The following is a 20,847-nucleotide window of genomic DNA, read 5'->3' as shown; positions in this document are numbered from 1 at the left end:
CCCGCTCGCTGAGGCTGCAGCTCCCCATTGTGTCTGCCTGCACGGGGGCTGATGCTGATTTCCGCCATTCACGCTTGTTTCTTTGCATCTGAGAGTGCTGCTGAGAAGTTTCCAGAGAAAAGCTTGGCCCCTGTTTCTAATGTAATGCAGAGTTGTACTGGCTGCCGGGGACAAGTCGGAAACGCTGGCAAGATAGCAGGCATCCTCAGGAAGCAAACCCTATCAGAAAGCACTGATGTCATTGGCAAACAAAACAAATGAGCGCTGGAAAAACAAACTGTTTTCCAGCCTTGTTGATCTTCCCTCAAATTAGAAGCTCTGCACAGCCTTTACTCTGTGGCCCAGTCTGACAGATTATTTACATGACAGTGCTGCAGCAATGGTTTTGTTACTCCTGCCAATCCAATTCCTTTGATTTTATTTTTTAGATTTATTTATCTAAGGGAGGGTGGGGTGAGTGTCCCAGTGCTGAAGCCAGATTTGGAAAGCTAGCCAACATCCTTGCAGATGCTGGTGCTGACATGGTTGATGTCCTGCAAGCTTTGATCAGGCATGACCTCCAGCTTCCCTGCCCCTATGCAAGGGATGCCACCTCCCCACAACTTCTGCACAGCCCTTCAAGGCATGTGTCCAGCTAGCAACCACCTGCCACCACTGCTACTGGTTCTTTGGAGCTTGTGCCATGAGCATGGAGCATTTTTACATATGGTGAGTCTGAGTAGAGCTCATCTGGGGTTTGGTGCTGAGAGCACTATGGCAGGCAGAGCAGTGCAGGCTTCACCCCCTTGGTTGTTCTGATTACGGTGTTGTGATGGGCACAGTGATAGCATCCTGCTTCCAGATGGGCCTCCCCACCACCCATAGAACTGTGGGGTTTTCCCTTCCACATGTGATAAGTTTGTGGAGCAGGAGGAGACAGTCACTCCAGTTCCTCATGGTGCATTTCCACTCGTTGCTCCTCACTGCTGGTGCCAGAAGGAGGATCAGAGTAAACCCCATGGGCTGGAGGTTTCTCACCCACTCATCTTTGTCTCTCTGATGCCACCATGGCTGCAGCGGCGGCAGAGAGGGGGTTAAGCTCTGCTCCAAGACTGCCTGATAATAGCAGGAAAAGCACATTTCTTCTTTGCACCTGTGAGCGCTTCGATGGGCTTTCTGCTGTTTATGGTAGTCACATTGGATCTTTCTCTCCTTAGAAGCTGAACAGCTCTAGCAGCCAGCTGTTCTCTTTGCTCTGCTTGTACCTGGCTCCTTGCACAGTCCGGGCAGGGGGTGGATGGAAAATCAGCTTTTTAGGTCAGCATTCAAAAATAACCCACAAAGCCTTCCCTTCCTTCCATGAGGGAAGGGTCCCACTCCTCCCTGCTTTCTGTCTGCTTGTACTTACTGCTGGCTCGCCTACTCAGAGCTCTTACTGGGAATTTGGATTCCTGTTCTAGCAAGGGCTACTCCTAAAATATCTTCAGCACAGAGCTTTATTTCTCTGTTTTTAAAGGGTGTGTAGTGTTACATGTGTGAAAAGGGAAGAGATTCATTAAGCTCTAGAGACAAACCGGTTTAAGTGCTCAGCAGGCTCTCAGGCTGAAAAGCCACTTCTGCAGCATTCCAGGCTGCCAGTTAAGTTGTGGCTCTGCATAAAAATTGTGCCAGTTTTTCCACACTTGTGGGCTCTCCTTGGGCGAGTGCCGTGGCCACTGTGGGCAGCGCAGGGCAGATGTGACTGGAGGGTCCCTGCATGCCCAGGAGCTGCACACCAGGCTGGCCCAGAGCAGCTGGTCAGACCAGCTCTGTAGCCTGCAGAGCATGCAGGAGACAAGGCAGAACAGAAAACGGGTGAGGTGCTCGATAGGCAAAAAGTGGCCATAGTATATAGAGGGCTGCAGCCCAGAAACTGGTTTATATAGTAAGCCAACCCATCCACTTCTGTGTATATGTAGCCTGGGAGATTTGGTACTAATAAACACACAGCATCTATCTCAGTAGTTGCTCCATTTCAAGGAAATAATTGTCAACAGCAGTGAACAGACTCCTCCCTTTTTGCGTGCCCAAGGAGCGCATTAGAGACCAGCGTATAAAATGTACTTGCATGTCATGATCTTTGCAGGGACAGTCTCCTTTTGAGCAGCTGCCAGTGCTGGATTCATGATTCACAGGTGGACCTGCTACTGCTAAGGACATACAGTACTCACTAGGCATGTTAAATGAACTCCTCATGCAAGGAAAATCATCTTGTGTTTTATATTTTACATAAAGAATTTATTTCTGTGCATTTTACCTCTTTATCCACCTTTTTTAGATTTCTTTTTTCTGGTGACACAGTTCAAACAGGGAGGAATGTATCGGAACGGGTCCATTGTTTTGCATAACCTACAGTACAGAACGTTACCTTCCACTCGTTTTAAAACTCTGGAAGACTGGGTGTTCTGTAATTGCTATAATAAGCTGTGAGAGTGGTATAGACAATAGAGATTGTTTCTGGCCAACTAGTTCAGTTTACTGGATCTTTGCTCTAGTCAGTGCAGAATTGAGGGCTGTCACTGGGCAAGAAAAATCTTGACCATCCTGTGTCTTGGAAATCATTGAGACACAGTAGAGGAGACCATTGCAGATTGTTTCCAGTCGTGTTACTCAGTGGAAATGTACTGTAAAAACAGCATATTTATAATCTTAGGTTTTATGTTATTCTATCTGAGGACTGCAAATTTCCAATGGGCCAAGGCAGGGAGAATAGAAAGTAAGCTGTAAAAAAGACTGTTTAGCTGGGGTGTTGCATGATATTACCTGGGTTTCTCATGTGGTTGCATAATTCAGTTTTGTTCTCATGTATATTTTGTCATTGTTCATGTGAACTTTTTTTTTAATTGCAATAGGCAGACCTGTAGGGAGAAGCATATTGTCCTGTAATTTGCTCCCTCCTCCTGCAGCAACTTAAAACACAATATAGAACACACCTCTCCATGACTGGAGAAAAATAGTTTTCTAAGGAAATGTCTGCTCAAGTTGTGGGTTTACCTCCAGTGCAAAGATTTTTTTGAGATCACATTAGTGAAATCTGAAAGCTGCAATCACCAGTGAATTCTTGAGTGAAAGGGACTGAGTCAGCAGCAGCAGTGGCAGCACGGCATCTGCTGCTTGGCTGAGTGCAAGGAGGTGTATTGTCTAGGGAAAGCCATCACATGATTCATCAGCATCTGCATGCACTTTGCTTCATCTATTTTATTAAGAGGGTGGAAAACCGAGTCCAGGGGATGAGATTTTTAGCTTCAGTAGCCTAGCAGCTGATCAAAGATATCTTTCCTTGTTTAAAGCAGTCTTCTGCTTATTTTTGGTTTTGTTTTCTAGTGATGGGTCCAGCTGGAAAGAGCTTTCTGATGGCACAGCTGTGAGTGAAACCAGCACAACATGTTCAGTGTTGAGGACCTCCTGATTTCTCATGGATACAAATTGTCAAGAAATCCCCCTGTTTCATATGAGAACAGGTATGATGGATACCGGCATGAAGTCACGGGGAACAGATCTGCTCAGAGGTCAACACTGAACGGGTTTGAGGCAGAATCCAGAGCTGGGGCCTACAGCAAGAAACCTCTGGTGAAAAGCAACTCGAGCAGCACTGAAAGCAGCCATGGGAGCCAAGGGAGGCAAACAGGTCCTGGTTACCACCATGACCTTCAGGGTTTGTCCACTTTTCATACTTCAGAAGGGGGGTAAGTTTCAGCATCATGCCATGGCTTTGCTTTCTCTTTCTTTTGGTCCTGACAGGTAATTAACCACAAATCTAACCCTTAACACCATCTTCCTGTGATCCTTTCCTGCTCCCATCCTAGTGACCATTTCCATGCACTGGATGTCCGCACGAAGCAGCGACACATCCATTCACCTTCTACTAGAGAAAGGCCTTTGGGAATACTGGGATGATTGGAAGTGGCTGCATGTGGGAAAATTTGATTTAATTATGTGGTCTGTATCAGAAAGGCCTTTCTGATAGGTTTAGGGAAGCTCAGTCCTAGTACAGGGAAAAATAGGGGGAAAAGTTCTTCCTTTTCTTCAGTTTTAAAAAACTGAACTCAGCTTTTTCTGCCACATACACACTCCAGTTTTTGTTGCAGATTCAGCCACGTGCAGCATGGTGGGTGCAACACACCCACTTTTGATGGGTGTTCCTGTATGTACTGAGGACTTTCTTGTTTTCCTCAGGCCACTGTCATGGAGTAAGCATGAGAAGGTGCCTGTGCACTTCTTTTTAAAACATCCCCAAGCCAGTGGAAGCTCTTGTCGTCACACCATAAAACGAGCTTGTACAATCATGGTTGCTCGACACCGAGTACGTGCACACCGGGGCTGGGGCCGGCTGGGCAGGAAGAGCTGTGTGTACACACCACTGCTCGGCCATTGTTCTGCAGCTATTTGAGTGCTGCAGATGAACAAAGGAAAGGGGCTCGAGCAGGACTGGAAGCCAGCCCAAGTATGACGATAGTTTACAAGGAAAAGCCCCTTCCTCCTGCCGAGTGGGCTTGAAACTGAAAGCAGGGCAAAACACTGTCACCTTGGGAGCTTGTCCTCTTACAAAGTCCTTCAGTAACGTAGCAAAGCCATGTGTCCCCTCACTGCTGGGCTTGTCTACTCTTTCCCTTCATATCTCTTCCCCTTGCAAGCCCGTTTGCCTGGAGCGGGAATGGCTGCTGGTTGCCAGCTAGGATAATGGGCAGGAAGAGGTAAAGCCCTGTAAAGCAGTTGTAGGGCAGCAAGTCCCAGTCAAGGTGAAGGTTTGCAGGTGGAACCATCCATTCTAAAGAAGGAAGGACAGGACACAGGTTTAAAGGTAATAAGGAGGATCCTTCCTGGTGTGTTTTGGATGAAGTAAACTGGATGGCAAAAAAAGTGAGAGAAGATACTGAAAAAGAATGAAAGAGAAGAAAATTTTAAAGCAGGGTGAGAGAGGTGGTCTCTTTCTAATATCTCAAAATGCAAGGAGTGGAACCTGTCAGTCTACAGGATAGTTAAATATTGTATCCTGGTTTTTAAAAGTGGCTTTTCCACATAAAATAGGGAACATAGCCCTGGAAATGGCTTTGTCATGCTTTCATAAAAATAGAAATATTTTCTTGATACTATTGTTACAGCAAAGTCTGCTTCCCAGTGAGCCTACTGGGAACTCTTGCAAGACACTAGCATCTGGGAAAACCTTCATATCAGCCATCCCTTCCGTGCCATGCCTGAGTGTGTGAAGTGCCTCCAGTGCTGAGCGTGACACAGCCACGGCCCTGCTGGTCCAGGAAGGGAGGAGCAAGCTCCCTGGGCCGGATCCAGGGAAGCTGCAGCTGCAGCACTGTGGCACCTGTGTGTCAGCTCCTGAGCTCCAGGGTGATAATCCCTCTCCAGACCCACTCCCCTGCCCTGGGGAAGCACCTGAAGCACGAGGCTGCCATGTGAGTGTGAGCGCTTTAAAACTGATGAGAAGATATTTGTGATGGCCCAGTTTGGAGTGTTTGGGCCTGTGGCAGCTGGGCCATAGTGAACTCCACCAGACATTTTGATATTGCTGCCTGGTTTCTGGACTGTTGGGGGAAATAGCCTTCTGGTTCTCAGGCTGGCAAAGAACTGCACATTGTAGAGACCTGGGGACCATTTGGGCCCAAAGAGGGGATGACCATCCAGCAAGATACTCTTTGGACATTACAGGCTGGTGCTGCTTTCCCAGCCAGCACAGTAGCAGGAGAGGGCCTGAAGAGGTGGTGTGTGTGTGTCCCAACTACCTTCACAGACAGTGACCAGCTCCACAGCAACTCGGAGCATGGCTTAGGCTCCTGGGCCAGGAAATTAGCTACACCACACTGTTGTTTACACCACTGGTGTAGAAGAGCTAATCACCTCCTGTGCACCACAGAAGTGAGTGATGTTGCCGGCCTCGTGGCTGCCTTTGCAGGCAGGTTTGCAGGGCTTGGGGTGTTTTGTGATGGCAGGGCATCACCTCTGCTTATTAAGGTTGTTCTGCTAATTAAACCTTGCTGAGGAGGAGAGAGGCTTCATAGCAACTGCATATGGGCACCACACCACCCGCTGCTCCTGCTTCACATGATGGGGGAGCGATGCCCTGGTGGAGTCGGGGAGTGGGGTTTTGCTCTATCCTGTTGTTCTTCAGGCAAGCGTAAGGGAGCAGATGGTGGTAGGGCTGTCCTGGCTGTCCTTGCTTAATTGAGCATTCAGAGTCTGCAAAGTAAAGGTTTGGAAGAGGAGACAAGTCAAAGAACATGGGAAAGCTGACCCTTTCTGGGTAGAGATGAGAGGGTTCACAGAAGGAGAACTCCCTGCTGATTCTCTTCTGTGTGGAGAGAAGAGGCACTTTGCTTAGCTGTTTCTGTGGGAGAAGTTATGTTGGTAGGTAGCAAATTTAGAGATAAATAGATAACATTGTTAATGAGAATATTTTCTGGAAAAATTAGAAAAGCGTACTGGTGTTCCGCACTGCTGAGTCTCAGAAGAGTGTTTGTCGGGAGAGGATCCCAAAATAGAACAGAAGCTGCCAGTGTCCAGAAAAGCCCTCTGAAAATTTTTCCACCTTGCTGCCTTTCTAAGAGTGCCTCTTTGTTGGGCCCCCAAATCTGTGCCAGTGCCTGCAGCTCAGGCAGGGTGAAGTAGTGAGTGCCCAACACCTACTGCTTGCATGGTGTCAGTGAGCAACAGGGACAGACACTCTACAGATACCCCTGCAGTGGCCTCATTCTCCAGGGTTTGGACTTCAAAGCCTGTGCCACACTCCTTCACTTTTGGCCCCATTATCTGCATTACATGAGGTCCTTCTGGTCCAGTGTCACCTTAGGGAACTGGGCAGCTTCAACACACTGCTCTGAGCATGACAGCTCAGTGAAATGCAGTCATGCAGCCAGTGCAGGGTGGACTGATGGCCTCATTTCTTGTAAAGGACTAAAATTCATAGAAAGCTAGAAATAGTTTAAGGGTTTTACACAGTTTTAATTAGATTAATTTTATGTAGAATCAGTTCAAAGCACTTTGACAGCAAATGTGCTATCCATTAGAAGCAGGCTGGTTAGGAAAGAGTTCATAATGTTAAAATCCAGCTCCTTGGTCCCATGGGACCACTCTGTTCTCGGCACTTAAATCTCCACAGTTGGTCCCATGGGACTGCTCCATCCTTGGCACCTCTCCCAGCTGTGAGGTGTCTGCAAGCTGCTGTGTCCGGGTGTGCATCAGTACCAGCACATCATGGAGAGACTGAATTGGGTAGCGGCACAGAGATGAGCTGCTGCTAAGAGGGACTGTGTGGTCTTTTCACTGAATATATGTCATGGTCACAAAGACTGCACTATGACCGGTACTTGCTGTTCAGAGATGTGGCATTGCTAAGGCTGTAGTGAAGCATATTGAACTTGGAGAGGCTCTTGGAAGCTTCCCCTTCCACCTCGTCATTGACTGCAAGACTCGGAAGTGTTACATGTCCTGGAAGGAGGCAATCTCTGCTGCATTTGTGGCCACAAGCTGTGGTCATGCTGTGTTGCCCCACTTCCTCCTGCCTACCTGCCACCCCTGCATGCAGGTGTGAAGGAGCTGCTCTCCCAACGCTGGGAGCAGAGGAGACTTCAAGATAGAGCTAAACTGGAGGGTCCTTGGAGCATCCCCTTCCCACTGTGCAGTGCAGTCTCATCTTTTCCAGAGGTTTATGGGGTCCCTTATAGAGACTGTCTGTGTAACTATTTCTAGTGCCTTAGCCAGGAGCTAGAGAGGCTGATACTGTCTGTCCTTTGAATAGATCTTAGAAAAGATCAGGTTTAAAATGCTCTAAATACCATCCTTTAAATGTCTTTTCTACATTCCTGTTTCAGTGATGACATAGTACAGGTTACATGGTGGTTTGTATCATGTTCTGAAGTTCATTACTGGAGTCTAGTTATTAACCTTTAAAAATAAATTTAATCTTTTAAGCAACTTTTAATAAATGGAGAAACAACCTTCCCATTGATAAGAATTTGGGTTTACTTTGTTCGTTGTTTTTTAAATGGTGAATTAAGCTTTGCAACAACATCTCTGGAAATTTAAAAATCAAGAGTTTTAGATGCTTTTCTAGGAGATGATACCACTGAAGCAGGAGTCATTTCAAAGAAGTCTGATGGCCTGCGCTGAACAAGATGTCAAACTAAATAATTGTAATGGTCTCTTCTGATCTTGGAATCTATGACTGTGTACTTCCTGCAATTTCTGTAGACCCTTTTATGATGATAGATGAAATCTAACAGAAAGAGCAACCTGTCCCTTCCCTCCTCACTATTGCTAGACCCTGTTTCTTACCCCATTTTGTAAACACAGATACAAATGGTGCCACAGCAATATGGGGGTGAAATGAAAAGGTAGAAGACAGCATTTGTCCAGCTGTATGTTTCCACGTGGAAATGTTCATTGTTACTGCAATCAGCTTTCTGATATAGGAGGTGTCCTGTTATATCTCACTGATTAATGAAGACGTCTGTTGCTTCCTGGGGTTCAGCAATCGAACTGTATTTCGTGCTTCAGCAGCAGAACATTTTGTTCAGATGTTCAGTCTTAATCCAGTTGAATTAATATGAACAAGATGCTCCTTATCCCAGTTTGATTTTAAAACTTTTAGACTCACAGGATGAAGTTAATATACATTAAAAAAAATTGCTGTGGATTTGGATGGCTTAATTTTCCTTCTGAATTTTGACTTGTATTATGTCTTCACAAACTCCTATTTAAATAGATCATTGTTTTTAGTAAAAAAGAGCCAGATGACAGTGTTTATATACCTTGGGGTGAAGAGAAAAGAAAGAAATTCTTGAGTTCTAAGTACATACTTGTCCTATTTCTGTCAATTTTGATTTTTCTTTCCAGTCTTAAGCTGGTGGCAGCCATATAGTGTAAAGGCAGTTATATTGTTGGACACCTTAGGTACAAGAATAGCAGAATGCAATTCAGGTAGAAAATTAATTATTTATATAGAAGGGTACCAATTTTGTTCTGTAGTAATGTATAAAACAGTTTACACTCTGTTCAGAACACACAAAGAACCCATTCTGTTCACGTAAATCTGTGTTCTGAATTTCTAATCTGCAATAAAATGTCCAATGTCTTCCATATTTCAGTAATAGATTGTTGGAGGTAATCCCTCTTTTATTTAAAAAATTATACTTATTTGATGTATTTTACATTTTAAATATTGGTTCCGTCTTATTCAGAACTGTATTGATACATCACCATTGTTGTGACATGTGATTTAATCCAAAGCACTTTGAAGAATTTTATTCCCTTAGAAAGATGAACAAGAATCAATTCTGGAAATGACATGTTTAATTTCAGCACTTATGTTAGGTTGCAAATCATGTTGCTGACAGAACGTATCTTAAATCTTACAAAATAGCTGTCTACCTGTTCTCCTTACCTGTGCTGCCTGGAATCCTGTTAAACTTGCATACCACAGCAGTCTGTGGTATGATTTTGATTTAGCAGGGTGCAGAAGTAAGTTCAAGACAGTAATTTCTGGTTTTAGAATGGAATCAGAGTTGGGGTTGGAAGGAAGCTTCAAGATCATCTAGTTCCAAGCCCCCTGCTGTAGGCAGGGACAGTTTTCTAGTGTCCATCAAGGAGGACTGTGCATGTTTGCACAGCAGGTAACTGTGTCCATTTGTCTTTCTTTCTAACAGCTTTGCATAGCTAACAACATGTCAAAAGAGCTTCTGTCCCTTCCTTTACTCACGTTAATGACTGACTTTTAAATCCTCTCATTAAAATCAGTCATCTGGTTGCAAATAGATTACACAAACCCTGTTGGCATAACTCATCATTTGACCTCCTAGTGGCCTTATCCATATGAGAAAGAAAGGGCACCTGTGCACGCTGCCTCTGATGCTGTGGTTTTTTTTCAGGGTTTGTGACAGACCTCATTTAGCACGGTCTTCCCAGCCCAAGACTGATAAAGATCTCGCCTACTGGAGAAGACGAGGACAGGACTTCAGTGTGCTACTAGGCTATTCCCAGAAAGCCACTGTGGAAATGAAAAGCCTGGCTGCAGCCCCGGGGGCACCCCGGCACCCCAAGGAGAATCAGCTGAAGGTGGGGACAGGCGCAGGGTATGTCAGGCGAAGCGGCTTGCAGGAGAGCTGTGAAGTGCCCAGTGACTGCAAATGGCAGAATCTGGGAATGGAAAGCTGGAACCAGCCAAAAAAGGTAGGGAGGCAAATGTCCGAGGGTGACAGGGAGAAGCTGCTCCAAGAGCTGTATTCACTGACCCTGGGAGACAACGTACTCAGCACCCACAGCAAGGGGAAATCACAGTCATTGCCGAGGGTCCTTTCACCTGAGAGCATGAGGTGCGTGGAAATACCCTCCCTGACCAACAGTAACAACTCACTCAGTGTAACTAAAACTCCCTCCTATTCCCCAAACAGACTGAGTGTGGAACCAGCCAAGCACCATGTAACGGGAGGCCATTTCCTTCCCCTGGTGAAACCCAAGTATGGGAGACCTCTCAAGCCTCCATCCTATGAACTGCAGCGGCAGACCAGGGCACCTGCAGAAACCGTGGGTTTCCAGGACCACTACCAGAAAGATGAACCCACCTCCTACTTAGCCAAAGTTAATGAGCCAAGGCAAGATGTTTGCATTCCAGACTCTGGTTTGGAGCCCCCCGTGTACGTACCTCCTCCTTCTTACAAATCCCCACCTCACCAAACCGTGACCCCACGTTCCCCCAGTGAAGTGCCTAACGCCGACACGTGCGCCAGCAGCGATCCACAGGGTGCTGCAGAGCGGGTCGTCCCCTGCCAACGACCAGCCATGAATACTTTTGAAGTGGTGGGTGACCCTTGCAAAGACAACCATTTTCCTCATGGGAAGCAAAGCCATGCAAGGCGCCCTGCTGACCACCTGCGTTCTGTCCAGTACATTCCCTTTGATGATCCTCGGATACGACATATTAAAATTGCACCACTGGAAGGTCTGCAGGACAACACTAAATACACTGAAAATGCATGTAGTCCCAGTTCTGGTGCTTTGCAAGAGAGAAATCTTGAAGTACAGTACAACAGTGCCTTTGTGGATGCATCAAACTTGTCCAGTTCTGCAAAGGGAGAAAGAACTTCCTACAGCTCCACCCATAGCAACAGATGGTTGGCACCGTCCATCCGAGATCAGGAAAATTGTGCCTTGCCGGACCAAAGAGACAATTGTAGTGCAACTAATCACAGCCCCCGTAACGAAGCCAGCACAGAGTACGCGAAAGGCAAACTTTCTGTAAGAAATTCACATATGGACAGCACCTGTGAGACTGTTACAAAAGTGAAAAAGTTTGAACCTGGAACTGGGATGCAGAGCAAAAAGAGTTCAAAGAAAAAAATGAATGAAACTATATTTTGTTTGGTCTCTATCCCAATTAAATCAGAATCCAATCTGCCAGATACAGATAGGAACAACAACATAACCCAGAGCCCTGATAAGAATGGGTTTGATAACAATGGGGCTTTGCAAGAACAAAGTCTCTTAAGTATGTCTTCAACGGACTTGGAGTTACAAGCGCTTACAGGAAGCATGACCAATAAAAATGAGTTACAAAAACAAGAGCTGTGGAGACCAGAAGAGTTCAAACAAATGAATGACCTCAGGTTTATTCAGCCTACAAAACACAGAGAGCTCAAATATTCTGGCTCCTGGCCAGGTGATCAGTACAAAGACCAGCAGACACAGACCAGTTTCAGTGAAGAACCTGAAAGCCCACAATTTTTACATGGTACAAAGCCTGGGCAGCTTGATAGTAGCAATCTGCTGTCTCCAAAACGCCTGGGATGTACAGCATCCACGATAGGGGCAAAACAGACAGGGTCACCTTCTGAAGAGAGAGGCTGCAGGCAGAGCAGTTATGGTATGAAGGGTCAGATGTACCTCAGCCAGTCTAGCAACAGTGCATTTTCCAGGACTGCCACCTCAGGCCTTCAGACTCCCTCCCCAAAAGCCCACCACAGCCAGCTTGTGCCTGCCCAGGAGAGGGAAAATGGCCTTCTTTCCAAGGGAGATGTAATTAAGGGAGAACCAAGTGCTCCCTGCAACAGTAAAGAGCTGTTTGGGCAGTTCCTGTTGAAACCTGTAAGTCGCCGTCCATGGGATGCAATAAGTGAGCTAGAAAGTTTTAACAAGGAGCTGCAAGGACAGGAGGAGAGCACAAGCAGTGAAGAAGACTTGGAAAGTGCTGCAGCCTCTCTGCAGGCAGGTGCCCTTATGCAGAGGAGGACATCCAGAAATGAGAAATCAAACCAGGAGCCAAAACATGGTGGGAAATCAGAACTGGTTATGCCAGAGGTGCCTGTATTTAGGTCAGGAAGAGTTAAAAGTAAGTCTGAAAGTTGGAGTATGGGGACAGAGCATGGTGTTGAGCCAAGCTATGTTGGCTCTAAAGGCTCCTCGCATCCAGGAGGGAGCAGTGAAGGAGTCAGGCCAGCAGATGGAAGTCTGATAACAGAAATGGGGACAGGGGAAGCCAAGAGCAGCATGAGCAAGCAGCCAGTTCATGTGGGCCCTGTCAAGAGAGCTTTGTCCAGTAGCTCAAGCAGTTCATGTCACAGTAATCCTTTCAATAACCCTGTCTTGCAGGAGATGAGTGAAGACCAAAATTACCTAGACTTTGTTAAACTGAGCAAAGGTGCAACTCCCACAAATAATACAGTATTAGAGAGAGGCTCGGTAGTACATTTGTCACTAACGAAGAGGAACCAAGGGTGCTCTGAGCCAGATTTGAGGTCAGTGGGACTTGATGTGGCCCCAGCACCTGGTGCTAACAACTCTGATCACTCTTCAAATGCAAATGCAGTGGAAATCCCCGTGAATGAGTCATTGCAGGCAAGAGCTGCAAGAATTTTAGGTATAGATATAGCAGTGGAGTCTCTCCTTCCAGATGACCATGTTGGGCCCCACCCAGGCACTAGTCCTGCAAATGGAGCTCAGGACTTTGAGTTATCATCAGTGGAGAGCACAGTAAGTGACAAAGAAGGAAAAAAGGAGGATTCTTATGAAGGCAGACGAAAGTGTGGCTGGACAGAGAGTGCTCTCTTTGTCAGAGCTGGAGGACGATCTTTACACCCTGATGAATGCCAGACCACTCACCAGGAAGCCAGTGCTAAAACACGGGTAACTGAACAAGTTCTTGAAAAACCTGTGAGTCCCAGCCAAGGTGAGGACCAAAACTTGGTTTGCAAGTCACCTGTGTATCAGCATTCAGAAAAGAGAGTGAGAAGCACCTCGAAGGTGATAGAGACACTTCAAGGCAAGCTCACCTCTCCTCCGAGCCGGACTGCCATGGATCGCTTAGTGCGGATGAAAGAAGTTGACTCTGTGTCCCGGATGAGACGTCTGAGCATTAAGAGCGCAGACTCGGGAGAGGAGGTCGATGAGGAGAAGCTGTCAAAGGTACAAGAGGAGAGAGGAAGCAAACTGGCAAGCTCAGGGGCTGTTTCCAAGCGTGTTATCTCTCTCAGTGAAAATGGATGTTTAGATGGAATGGACAAGAAGAAGATCAGCAGAGATTTTTCTTTAGGTAAGACCCTATTGTGGGAGATCCAGATGGGTACTCTTTCCTTATGTAACGGGCATGATCAGTTTGCTTATGCCCACGTATACTGCTCAAATAGTAACAGGCTGTAGGTGGTACTACCCTCATCTGGGAGCCACCCACTTTGCTCTCCTTGTGGAAAAGATGAGTGTTCTCTGATCCCATTTTAGGAATAGTTACTGTAAAACTCACTTGTGATACTGAAACTCATTCACAGAGACTGGAGTGCTCTCTATGGTCTCATCTCTGTCTAATTGTTTCAGGGAATGGTCAGGCTAAAACAGTGGAGTTCCAAGACAGTCACTCTGGTGCCAGTGCTTGGGAACACGTGGTGATTTAATCATAGCCTCTCCTTGAATGCCAATTTTTTCCCTCCCTAATACCTAAATAGACACATACTATATCATAGTTCATAAGAAACTAAAAATAAAAATCTGATGTACTTCTGTGAAGCCTCTGGGAAATGGCTGCATTCAGAGGCCTGGAAAATTCTCTCTCTCTGATGTTGAGAATAACTGTTAACCCCAGGTCAAACGGAAACTTGACTTTTTCAGTGAACACCTTTTTTTCCCTATTTTTTTGTGTTTCTCATCTCTCGAAAGCATATAAACTTGTGTAGTCCATATGCATCCCAAAAGTAACACAAGCTGTTCTCTCATCAAAACTGTTTTCATACAGCATTGTGTTGAACGACTGAAAATCAGTTGTTGCCATAGCTCTCTGTAAAGGGATAAATCTCCCAGGCCACCTGCCTAGTCCATTAAATTAATTGAAGTGAGCAAATGTACGGTGTGAAAGTTGTTAAATTAGCATCAATCTCCTCCTCCTTTTTCCATCCTCTCTGTAACAGCTAACACTTTACCTTGAAATCTGCACAAGTTATTCATTAAACCTCATCAATATAAATCTGTTCACAGTTTTCCAGTACAGAGGGACTGGAATGAAATGGAGTATACTTTAAACTGGATTTAGGCATTTCCATCTGAAGAGAAATGCTTGTATGAGTTCGAAGTATTGACTCCTGCAGTCTTGCAGCCTTTCCCTTCATGTCTTTTTCTGTATCCTACATCTTTGTCTCTCTCTGCTCTGAACTGTATTTCTCTAGACCAGATTTTCCAAACAGGCTAATTCAGCTTTCTTGTACCCATCAGGTCTAGTATGCACCACATGCATTTCATATGCTTTCCTCCCTTGGGGTTTCTGCTGGAGTGAAGAAAATATCTGTTGTGGTGACATGACTTCAGGGATGTATCAAAACAGATTGTGTGCATTTTATTGGAGAGTTATTCTGCAGTAAATTAGGTCTAAATTTATCCCTCTTGCTGACAATGCTAGGCTTGTGTTCTGCAGAGTGTTCCCATTGCAGCAGTTCCCTCACAGCCATAACAGCCCTCACCATGTCTGGATGGCAGGGATTTCCTTTCCTGCTGCACACATTCAGTACCGCAGGGTAGCACACACTCACGTGGGGTGGGCAGGCAGCTCCTCCACTGACTTCTTCCCATTCAAAGAGACCCTAATTTGTCAATGGCCACAAAATCTTCACCGTACTTTAACAGCACAGGGCTGAAGATTTGTGTTTATAGAAAGGCCTGATGTTGTGTCTTCCTCTGTTAAATCTCACTGCAGCTTCCAGACTAGCCCATTGGTACAATTGTAAGCCCAAATGAGAATTAATCCTGGAAAATCATTGTATTCATTGGTTATAATGAGCAAATATTCCATTCTAAAAGGCCATTCTATTTGAAACGGAGTAGGGTTAGTCTTATAATTGCAGACTGGGCCTGTCGCAGAGGCTGGAGCCCTTAGCAGAAACAGGCTTTCACATGTATAATGTAGCTTGGCAGAGGAACAGTCATCTCAGAGTAAGAGCTCTGCCAAAGCTCAGTGCAAGAAGCTCATCTTACTATGCAAATACTGCCATTAGAAGAAGATCTCCAAGTGTTCCCAAATGCATTGGATGTCTTTTCTCCTTTGCTGTTTGAAGACATGGGGCTGCTAATCTGGCTTTATTTCTGTAGAGGCATTTCAAATGAGCTTAACCAAATGTTGAATAAACATTTCTGTTTCGGTGCTAGAACTCCAGTGTCTCTGCCCCTCAGAAGGGTGACATAGCCTGGCAGTCTGACACTTTTGTGTCCTTGTTTAGGTGCTGAAAGCATGAGTAAGCATAAGTAAGGGAATAAACCGAGCCATCCAGAGGCTCCATGTCTTGTAGCCTGATTTTATCCCTCCCTCCCCACCCCTACCCCTGTCCCGCCACTCCCTGAAACAGTGAGCACCTGCAATTTTGTGGGGAATTCTCATAATGTGAATGTGTCTGGCCTTAGGAAAATCAAGTTTCTGAAATGTAAATTCGTTTTTATTCTTAGGTCAACCTGTCACAGAATAGTTCAGAATTTTTGTATGTTCTAGCAGTTTAGATGGCAAAATATTTACAGTAGAAAAAATATTACTGCTTTAGAGGCATGTCCCCACACCATCTGTGCATTAAGCTTAGAAAGATGCAACATTATCCTGGAGTGCCCTAGCCCTCAAAAACTTTTTTCCTGTTGATTTTTTTTGCATTCATATGGTGTCTGTTTGGAAATACCAAAAGAAGCTTAGCAGTGATAAACAATTCTGAAATGATTGGTGTTGCTGGCCCAGACGCCTTTCTTGGCCAGCCTATCAATTTGAGGAGGGTGGGCAAGAGCAGCGATAAAGGATTCTGCACCAGGAATCCACCCAATGGGGGCAAATCCAGAATTCCTTTCTTAGTCAGTCTCCCCCTTGACATGAGTCTGGATGCTGCAGATGGACACTTGCACACGGAAGCAAAAATTTCCCTTGGGGATTTTTATGCTTGTTTGAATGAAGACATTCACTCACATCAACATGAAAGTCCTGAGGATGAACGTTTTACTCCAAAGTGTGATATTTATGTGTGGAACTGTTTTCATGCTCAGCTGTTTAAATGCGAGTGCTGTGGGAGTACAGCCCACGGGAGGGACGTTTAAGGTTAGCACAGATACTCGGGTTGCGTAAGAGCAGCAAGTAGCACACGGCAGCACAGGCTGCAGTGCCGGTTTGTCCAGGCCCCTCTGCGCCTACAGACTCCTCTGCAGGTAGCTGTGGTTCCTCCAAGCCATGACTGTGCATCCCAAAGGTAAGTCAGGCACCTGCATGATGGCACTGGGGAGGCAGACCGCACAAGGCAAAGCCTTTTCATTGCAATCCTATCCCAGAGTCACAAGGGTGAAGGACGAGGCTCATGTCTGCTCACTTTGTGGCCAACACTAGGATAAATCCAATAAAAAAATCTGATAGAAGAGTGTCCCTTGGGGATTTGGGAAAAGGAAAGGCAACGTGTGGTATGTCCTGTGAACTGACAGGAGGTAGGCTGAAAATGAAGAACAGTGTTAGTAAGCCAGTCCAGTGCTTTAGTGAATAAGGCTCAAAACGTGAGCTGCGGTTTTGCAGACTGAAGTGAGACAGCCATAGTGATGCAACACAGCTGTGCTTTCCTGTTTTCTGTTGAATTAATCTGAAACCAAGGATTTGCAATCAAACGAAAAGACCCTGATGACTGCATGGCATAATCACTCCTTCAGCTAGCCTTAAACACCCTGCTGGGATCTTTAAAGCATTTACTGCTCCTTCATCTTCAGTACAAGGGGGAGCAAGTCTTATGTCTTTTTCTCCCTGTCAAAGCATCTGAGAACTAGAAGTAATCACTCAGCATTCAGTGTGCTTGTTCCTACCTACCAAAGGCCTCCCAAATTCTATCTCCATGCATTTGATCAAACTTGTTCCCAAATTACACTGGTATAAATACAGAATTTGGGTCAGGAATATGATATGTATCTTTAAGGTGCTAAGTCCATTATCAGCTTCTTTTTTTTTTTTTTAATAAAAGGTAGGGAAAACATGTCTCATTTCGACAGCTAGTAATACTGAATAGATTTCACAATACATTATTAATAGTGCTTTCTTGTTTTGTTCTAGATACCTATGACCCCACCAAAGTTGAAAAGGTGTGACATTAATGAAGAGGAGAATAGAGAGATTTCTGCTCTACTAAGAATGTTTCACTGATTTTTTTTTTCTGGGTGCTTTTTGTTTGGTTTTTGTTCTTTAATGTTTGGAAATTGTCTCCATTTGTGATGTTCATGGTGTACTGACAATGCCTTTACCACTGCCACTAGGAATTAGCTGTTCATATCTGAAAATGTTGTGGAGACCACAGAAAAATCTGACTTCGACATTGGAACCATCTGGCTTTGTAGCATTTAAGACAATACCTACCATTGGCAAAGAGTTTTCATCTGAACTGTATTTCAGTCTTCAGCAGGGATGGTGAAATTTATAAAGTGAGGTGTTACGTTAGTGTAAATGTAAACATGTGAGATTAGTGAAATGATTTTTAAAAGAATGTGAATCTATAAGCTAAACTTCTAAGTATCTACATTCTAAACTTTGTTTAACTCAATGGAGTTTTGGCCATAAGTAGAAAGTGCTGCTGCACTATGTAGGGGAAGGAATGTGAAAGAGTAGCAAGGACTGATTTTGAAATTATTTCTGACTTCCAGAGTTTGAATTTACTTGGATTAAATACTTGCCACCTAGAGAGAAGAAAAACAAAAACCCAAAAGCTTCTAAAAGATGGAAGACTTTTGTAGTACAGTGTACAGAACATGTAATTATAGTAGCTGGCAACTAGTGTTTCAAACCAATGCAAAGTATACCACTGGCTGTTTTGCACTCAGTATTACCTATTTTTGTTTTGCTGTTTAGAAATTCTTTATATGAAAGAATAGTAGCTGGTTTAAAATAGCCCATTTTAACAAAGTAACTATATTTCTTGTTACAGAATACTATCTATTTTTCTACGATGTAAACAATTGCTAACAAGTGGCAAGTATAAAGAAGTATTATTATTATTATAATTATATTTTAAGAAGACTTATTCCTCTGAGTGAAGGTGCCCCAAGCAGATTTCACTTGTTTATCTTAATGCACACACCATATTGCCACCTACTCAGTAGTGCTACCTTATTTTGTTCTAAAAAAGCCATCTATCTATGTATGTATGTCCTACAGGGTTAATTTCTATTTTTTCCCACTCAATCCTTGGATCGTTCTTGGAGCCACTTTCTGAAACACAGCTGAGAACTGTCTAGGTGGTGTTGCTGACATTCCATTCCTGGGACATTCATTACCAAAAAGTGAGTTTGGATCTTTGTCCCAGTGTCACTGAATGGCTCAGATAAAATACCTGCTTTCTTTCTTATACTTTGTTCCCTTTTGCAGATTATGAGTTTGGATATGGCCAGTGTACAAAAATAAGCAAAACTGGGTTTAGTTCTTCCCTGAAGTCAACAGTGTTGCTGGGGAGAAGTTCAGGTGTCTTCTTGATGGCATTTAAATACATGGCTTTAAATATATTTTATCTGCACACACAAATGCATGAATGACAGAATTTATAATAAAGCCTGTGCATTCTGCCCTTTGATCCTGAATTAGCCTGCTTAGTATCTGTGTCTTAAAAGCCTTTATGTCCATTCCTGTATGGTTTTTTTTGTAAGTACATGTGTACTAACATTATTCTGATGACTTGTTCATGTACTTCACCAGTCTATTCTACTGGCGTTTTCTGGTTTCTAGCATAATTTTATTTTTTAAAGTCTTCTAATTTCATGAAATATTTTTTCCTAAGTCTGTAATTTGGAAAGAACGATGCGGAAAAACACTCATCCTGTGTTTTGGCAGCAAGAATTTCTTGTCTGTAACACATGATTCTGTTACATATGGACTATTTAAAGCTTGCTTGAAAGGAAAATGTGGTGTATAATTTATTTTATTAACTCCTGTGCATGACGTGCAGCAGTACTTGTTGACAAACTGTTCCTACCACTCTTACTATATTCACCTTTCTTCATCACCATCTAGGACATCTAGGGGCTTGTAAATAGCTACAAAGCATGTTTTGCCCCCTCCCCCCCTCCTCCTAGCCAATACCCCTGACCTGAATCCTGCCCAGTTCTGAAAGAACTCCAACTCTTGTCATCCCACTTACCAGTAAAGCTGAGATGCCTAGCAATTAATTGAAAGTTTTAATTTATCCTTGGTTTCTGGAGAACTGTAAATGGTCCCATATAACTAGTCCTGCTACCTTGGAACAAAAGTTTTCTGTGCATTTTATTTCCTTCTTATGGGAGTGGGTTAATTGATTCTGCAATATGTCTGTTTCATCAGTCATGTCAAGTAATTACTTTTTCAGTGCACATAAAGACACAAATTAAAAAAAAAAGGAGACAATATTGCAGGGAAGGTTTTATTGGCCAAGAATAAGAAATTAGAACGTAAAAAGTGGGTAAGCTTTGTTTTGTAGTAGTATGTGACTGACCAGTGAATGAAAGAGTAGAGTTAGTGCTGCTTTAAAAATGGTGTATTCCTCTAACAACACTGGTAGTTTAATTTGGTACTGTGATACAGACAACTGAGAAATACATGGGGTACAGTTTTCTGAACAATTGCGCCTCAGTGTTTCTACAGTGCCTATGCCATGGGTAAATATCAGCTATTGGAATGGGCTGGATGGTACCGTAGCTGAACCACCCTTCCAGAAACCCTTTGCCAGTTTGCAAACAGCAGTGAACAGAAAGCCCCTTTTACACCACATGTGGTTAAAAAACAGTAAATGGTGACTTCCAGTGCCTGTCTCAATGGGTGCATAAAACTGTCTTGGCAACAGCTGTCAATGGAAATGGCAAGAGCAGGAGCTCAGGGCTGGGCGGGTGCAGAGGTGGAGGATGTGGCAGGCCAGGCTGCTTCCAGTGCCTCCTGCAGTACAACAGTGAAAAGTGAGGAACTTTGTTCTCAGGAGGAAGAGCAGAGCTAGATCCTCAGAAATTATGCTTTTACAGGCGCTGTGTACCCAGCTCGTGCTGCTGCTGTGCTGCTGCAGCTGTGGAAGCTGGGGTCGGGGAAGATACTGGTTTCACGAGCATCTCCAGAAACTCTTGCAGAAAAAAAACCACAAACCTGCCTGGCTTATACATTTTTAAAAATGTTTAATGGAGAGACTCCTCAGGAGCTGGTAGCTAAAGAGGACCTGCTGTCTCCTTCCCTTAGCCGTGTTGAAATCCGGAAGGGACAGTCAGCCTGAGGGGTTGGTGGCAGGGAGATAAGCAACGAACACAAAGTTCCAGGCTCCTATCTTCAATCTGAGGAAGAGGAGTCACCGGTGAACTCCGGGGCTGATGAACGGCCCGAGCCCCGCGGGCAGGGCAGGATGGATC

General features: G+C 44.6%; 1 protein-coding gene across 7 annotated transcripts in view; it reads left to right on the top strand.

Moving 5' to 3' along the window:
• KIAA1462 (KIAA1462 ortholog) overlaps positions 1-19,385 on the top strand; it is a 60,399-nt gene extending 41,014 nt beyond the window's left edge. For 2 of the 7 annotated variants that reach the window (XM_017820266.1, XM_017820265.1), the window contains exons 2-5: positions 3,343-3,382; positions 3,480-3,704; positions 9,894-13,549; positions 17,552-19,385. In XM_017820266.1, coding sequence (XP_017675755.1) covers positions 3,345-3,382; positions 3,480-3,704; positions 9,894-13,549; positions 17,552-17,586 — 3,954 coding nt within the window. In that variant the 5' untranslated portion in view covers positions 3,343-3,344 and the 3' untranslated portion in view covers positions 17,587-19,385. Of the gene's footprint in view, positions 1-3,342; positions 3,705-5,284; positions 5,427-9,893; positions 13,550-17,551 lie in introns of those variants that run through there. The other 5 variants (XM_017820264.1, XM_017820263.1, XM_017820267.1 and 2 more) reach the window with 4 other exon arrangements.
• Positions 19,386-20,847: the final 1,462 nt, after the last annotated feature.

This window comes from Lepidothrix coronata, unplaced genomic scaffold, assembly GCF_001604755.1.
Source record: "Lepidothrix coronata isolate B3197 unplaced genomic scaffold, Lepidothrix_coronata-1.0 Scaffold80, whole genome shotgun sequence".
Classification (NCBI taxonomy): Eukaryota; Metazoa; Chordata; class Aves; order Passeriformes; family Pipridae; genus Lepidothrix; species Lepidothrix coronata.
The sequence above is the reverse complement of the archived record's forward strand: the minus strand, read 5'-3'. Positions and strand labels throughout refer to the sequence as shown.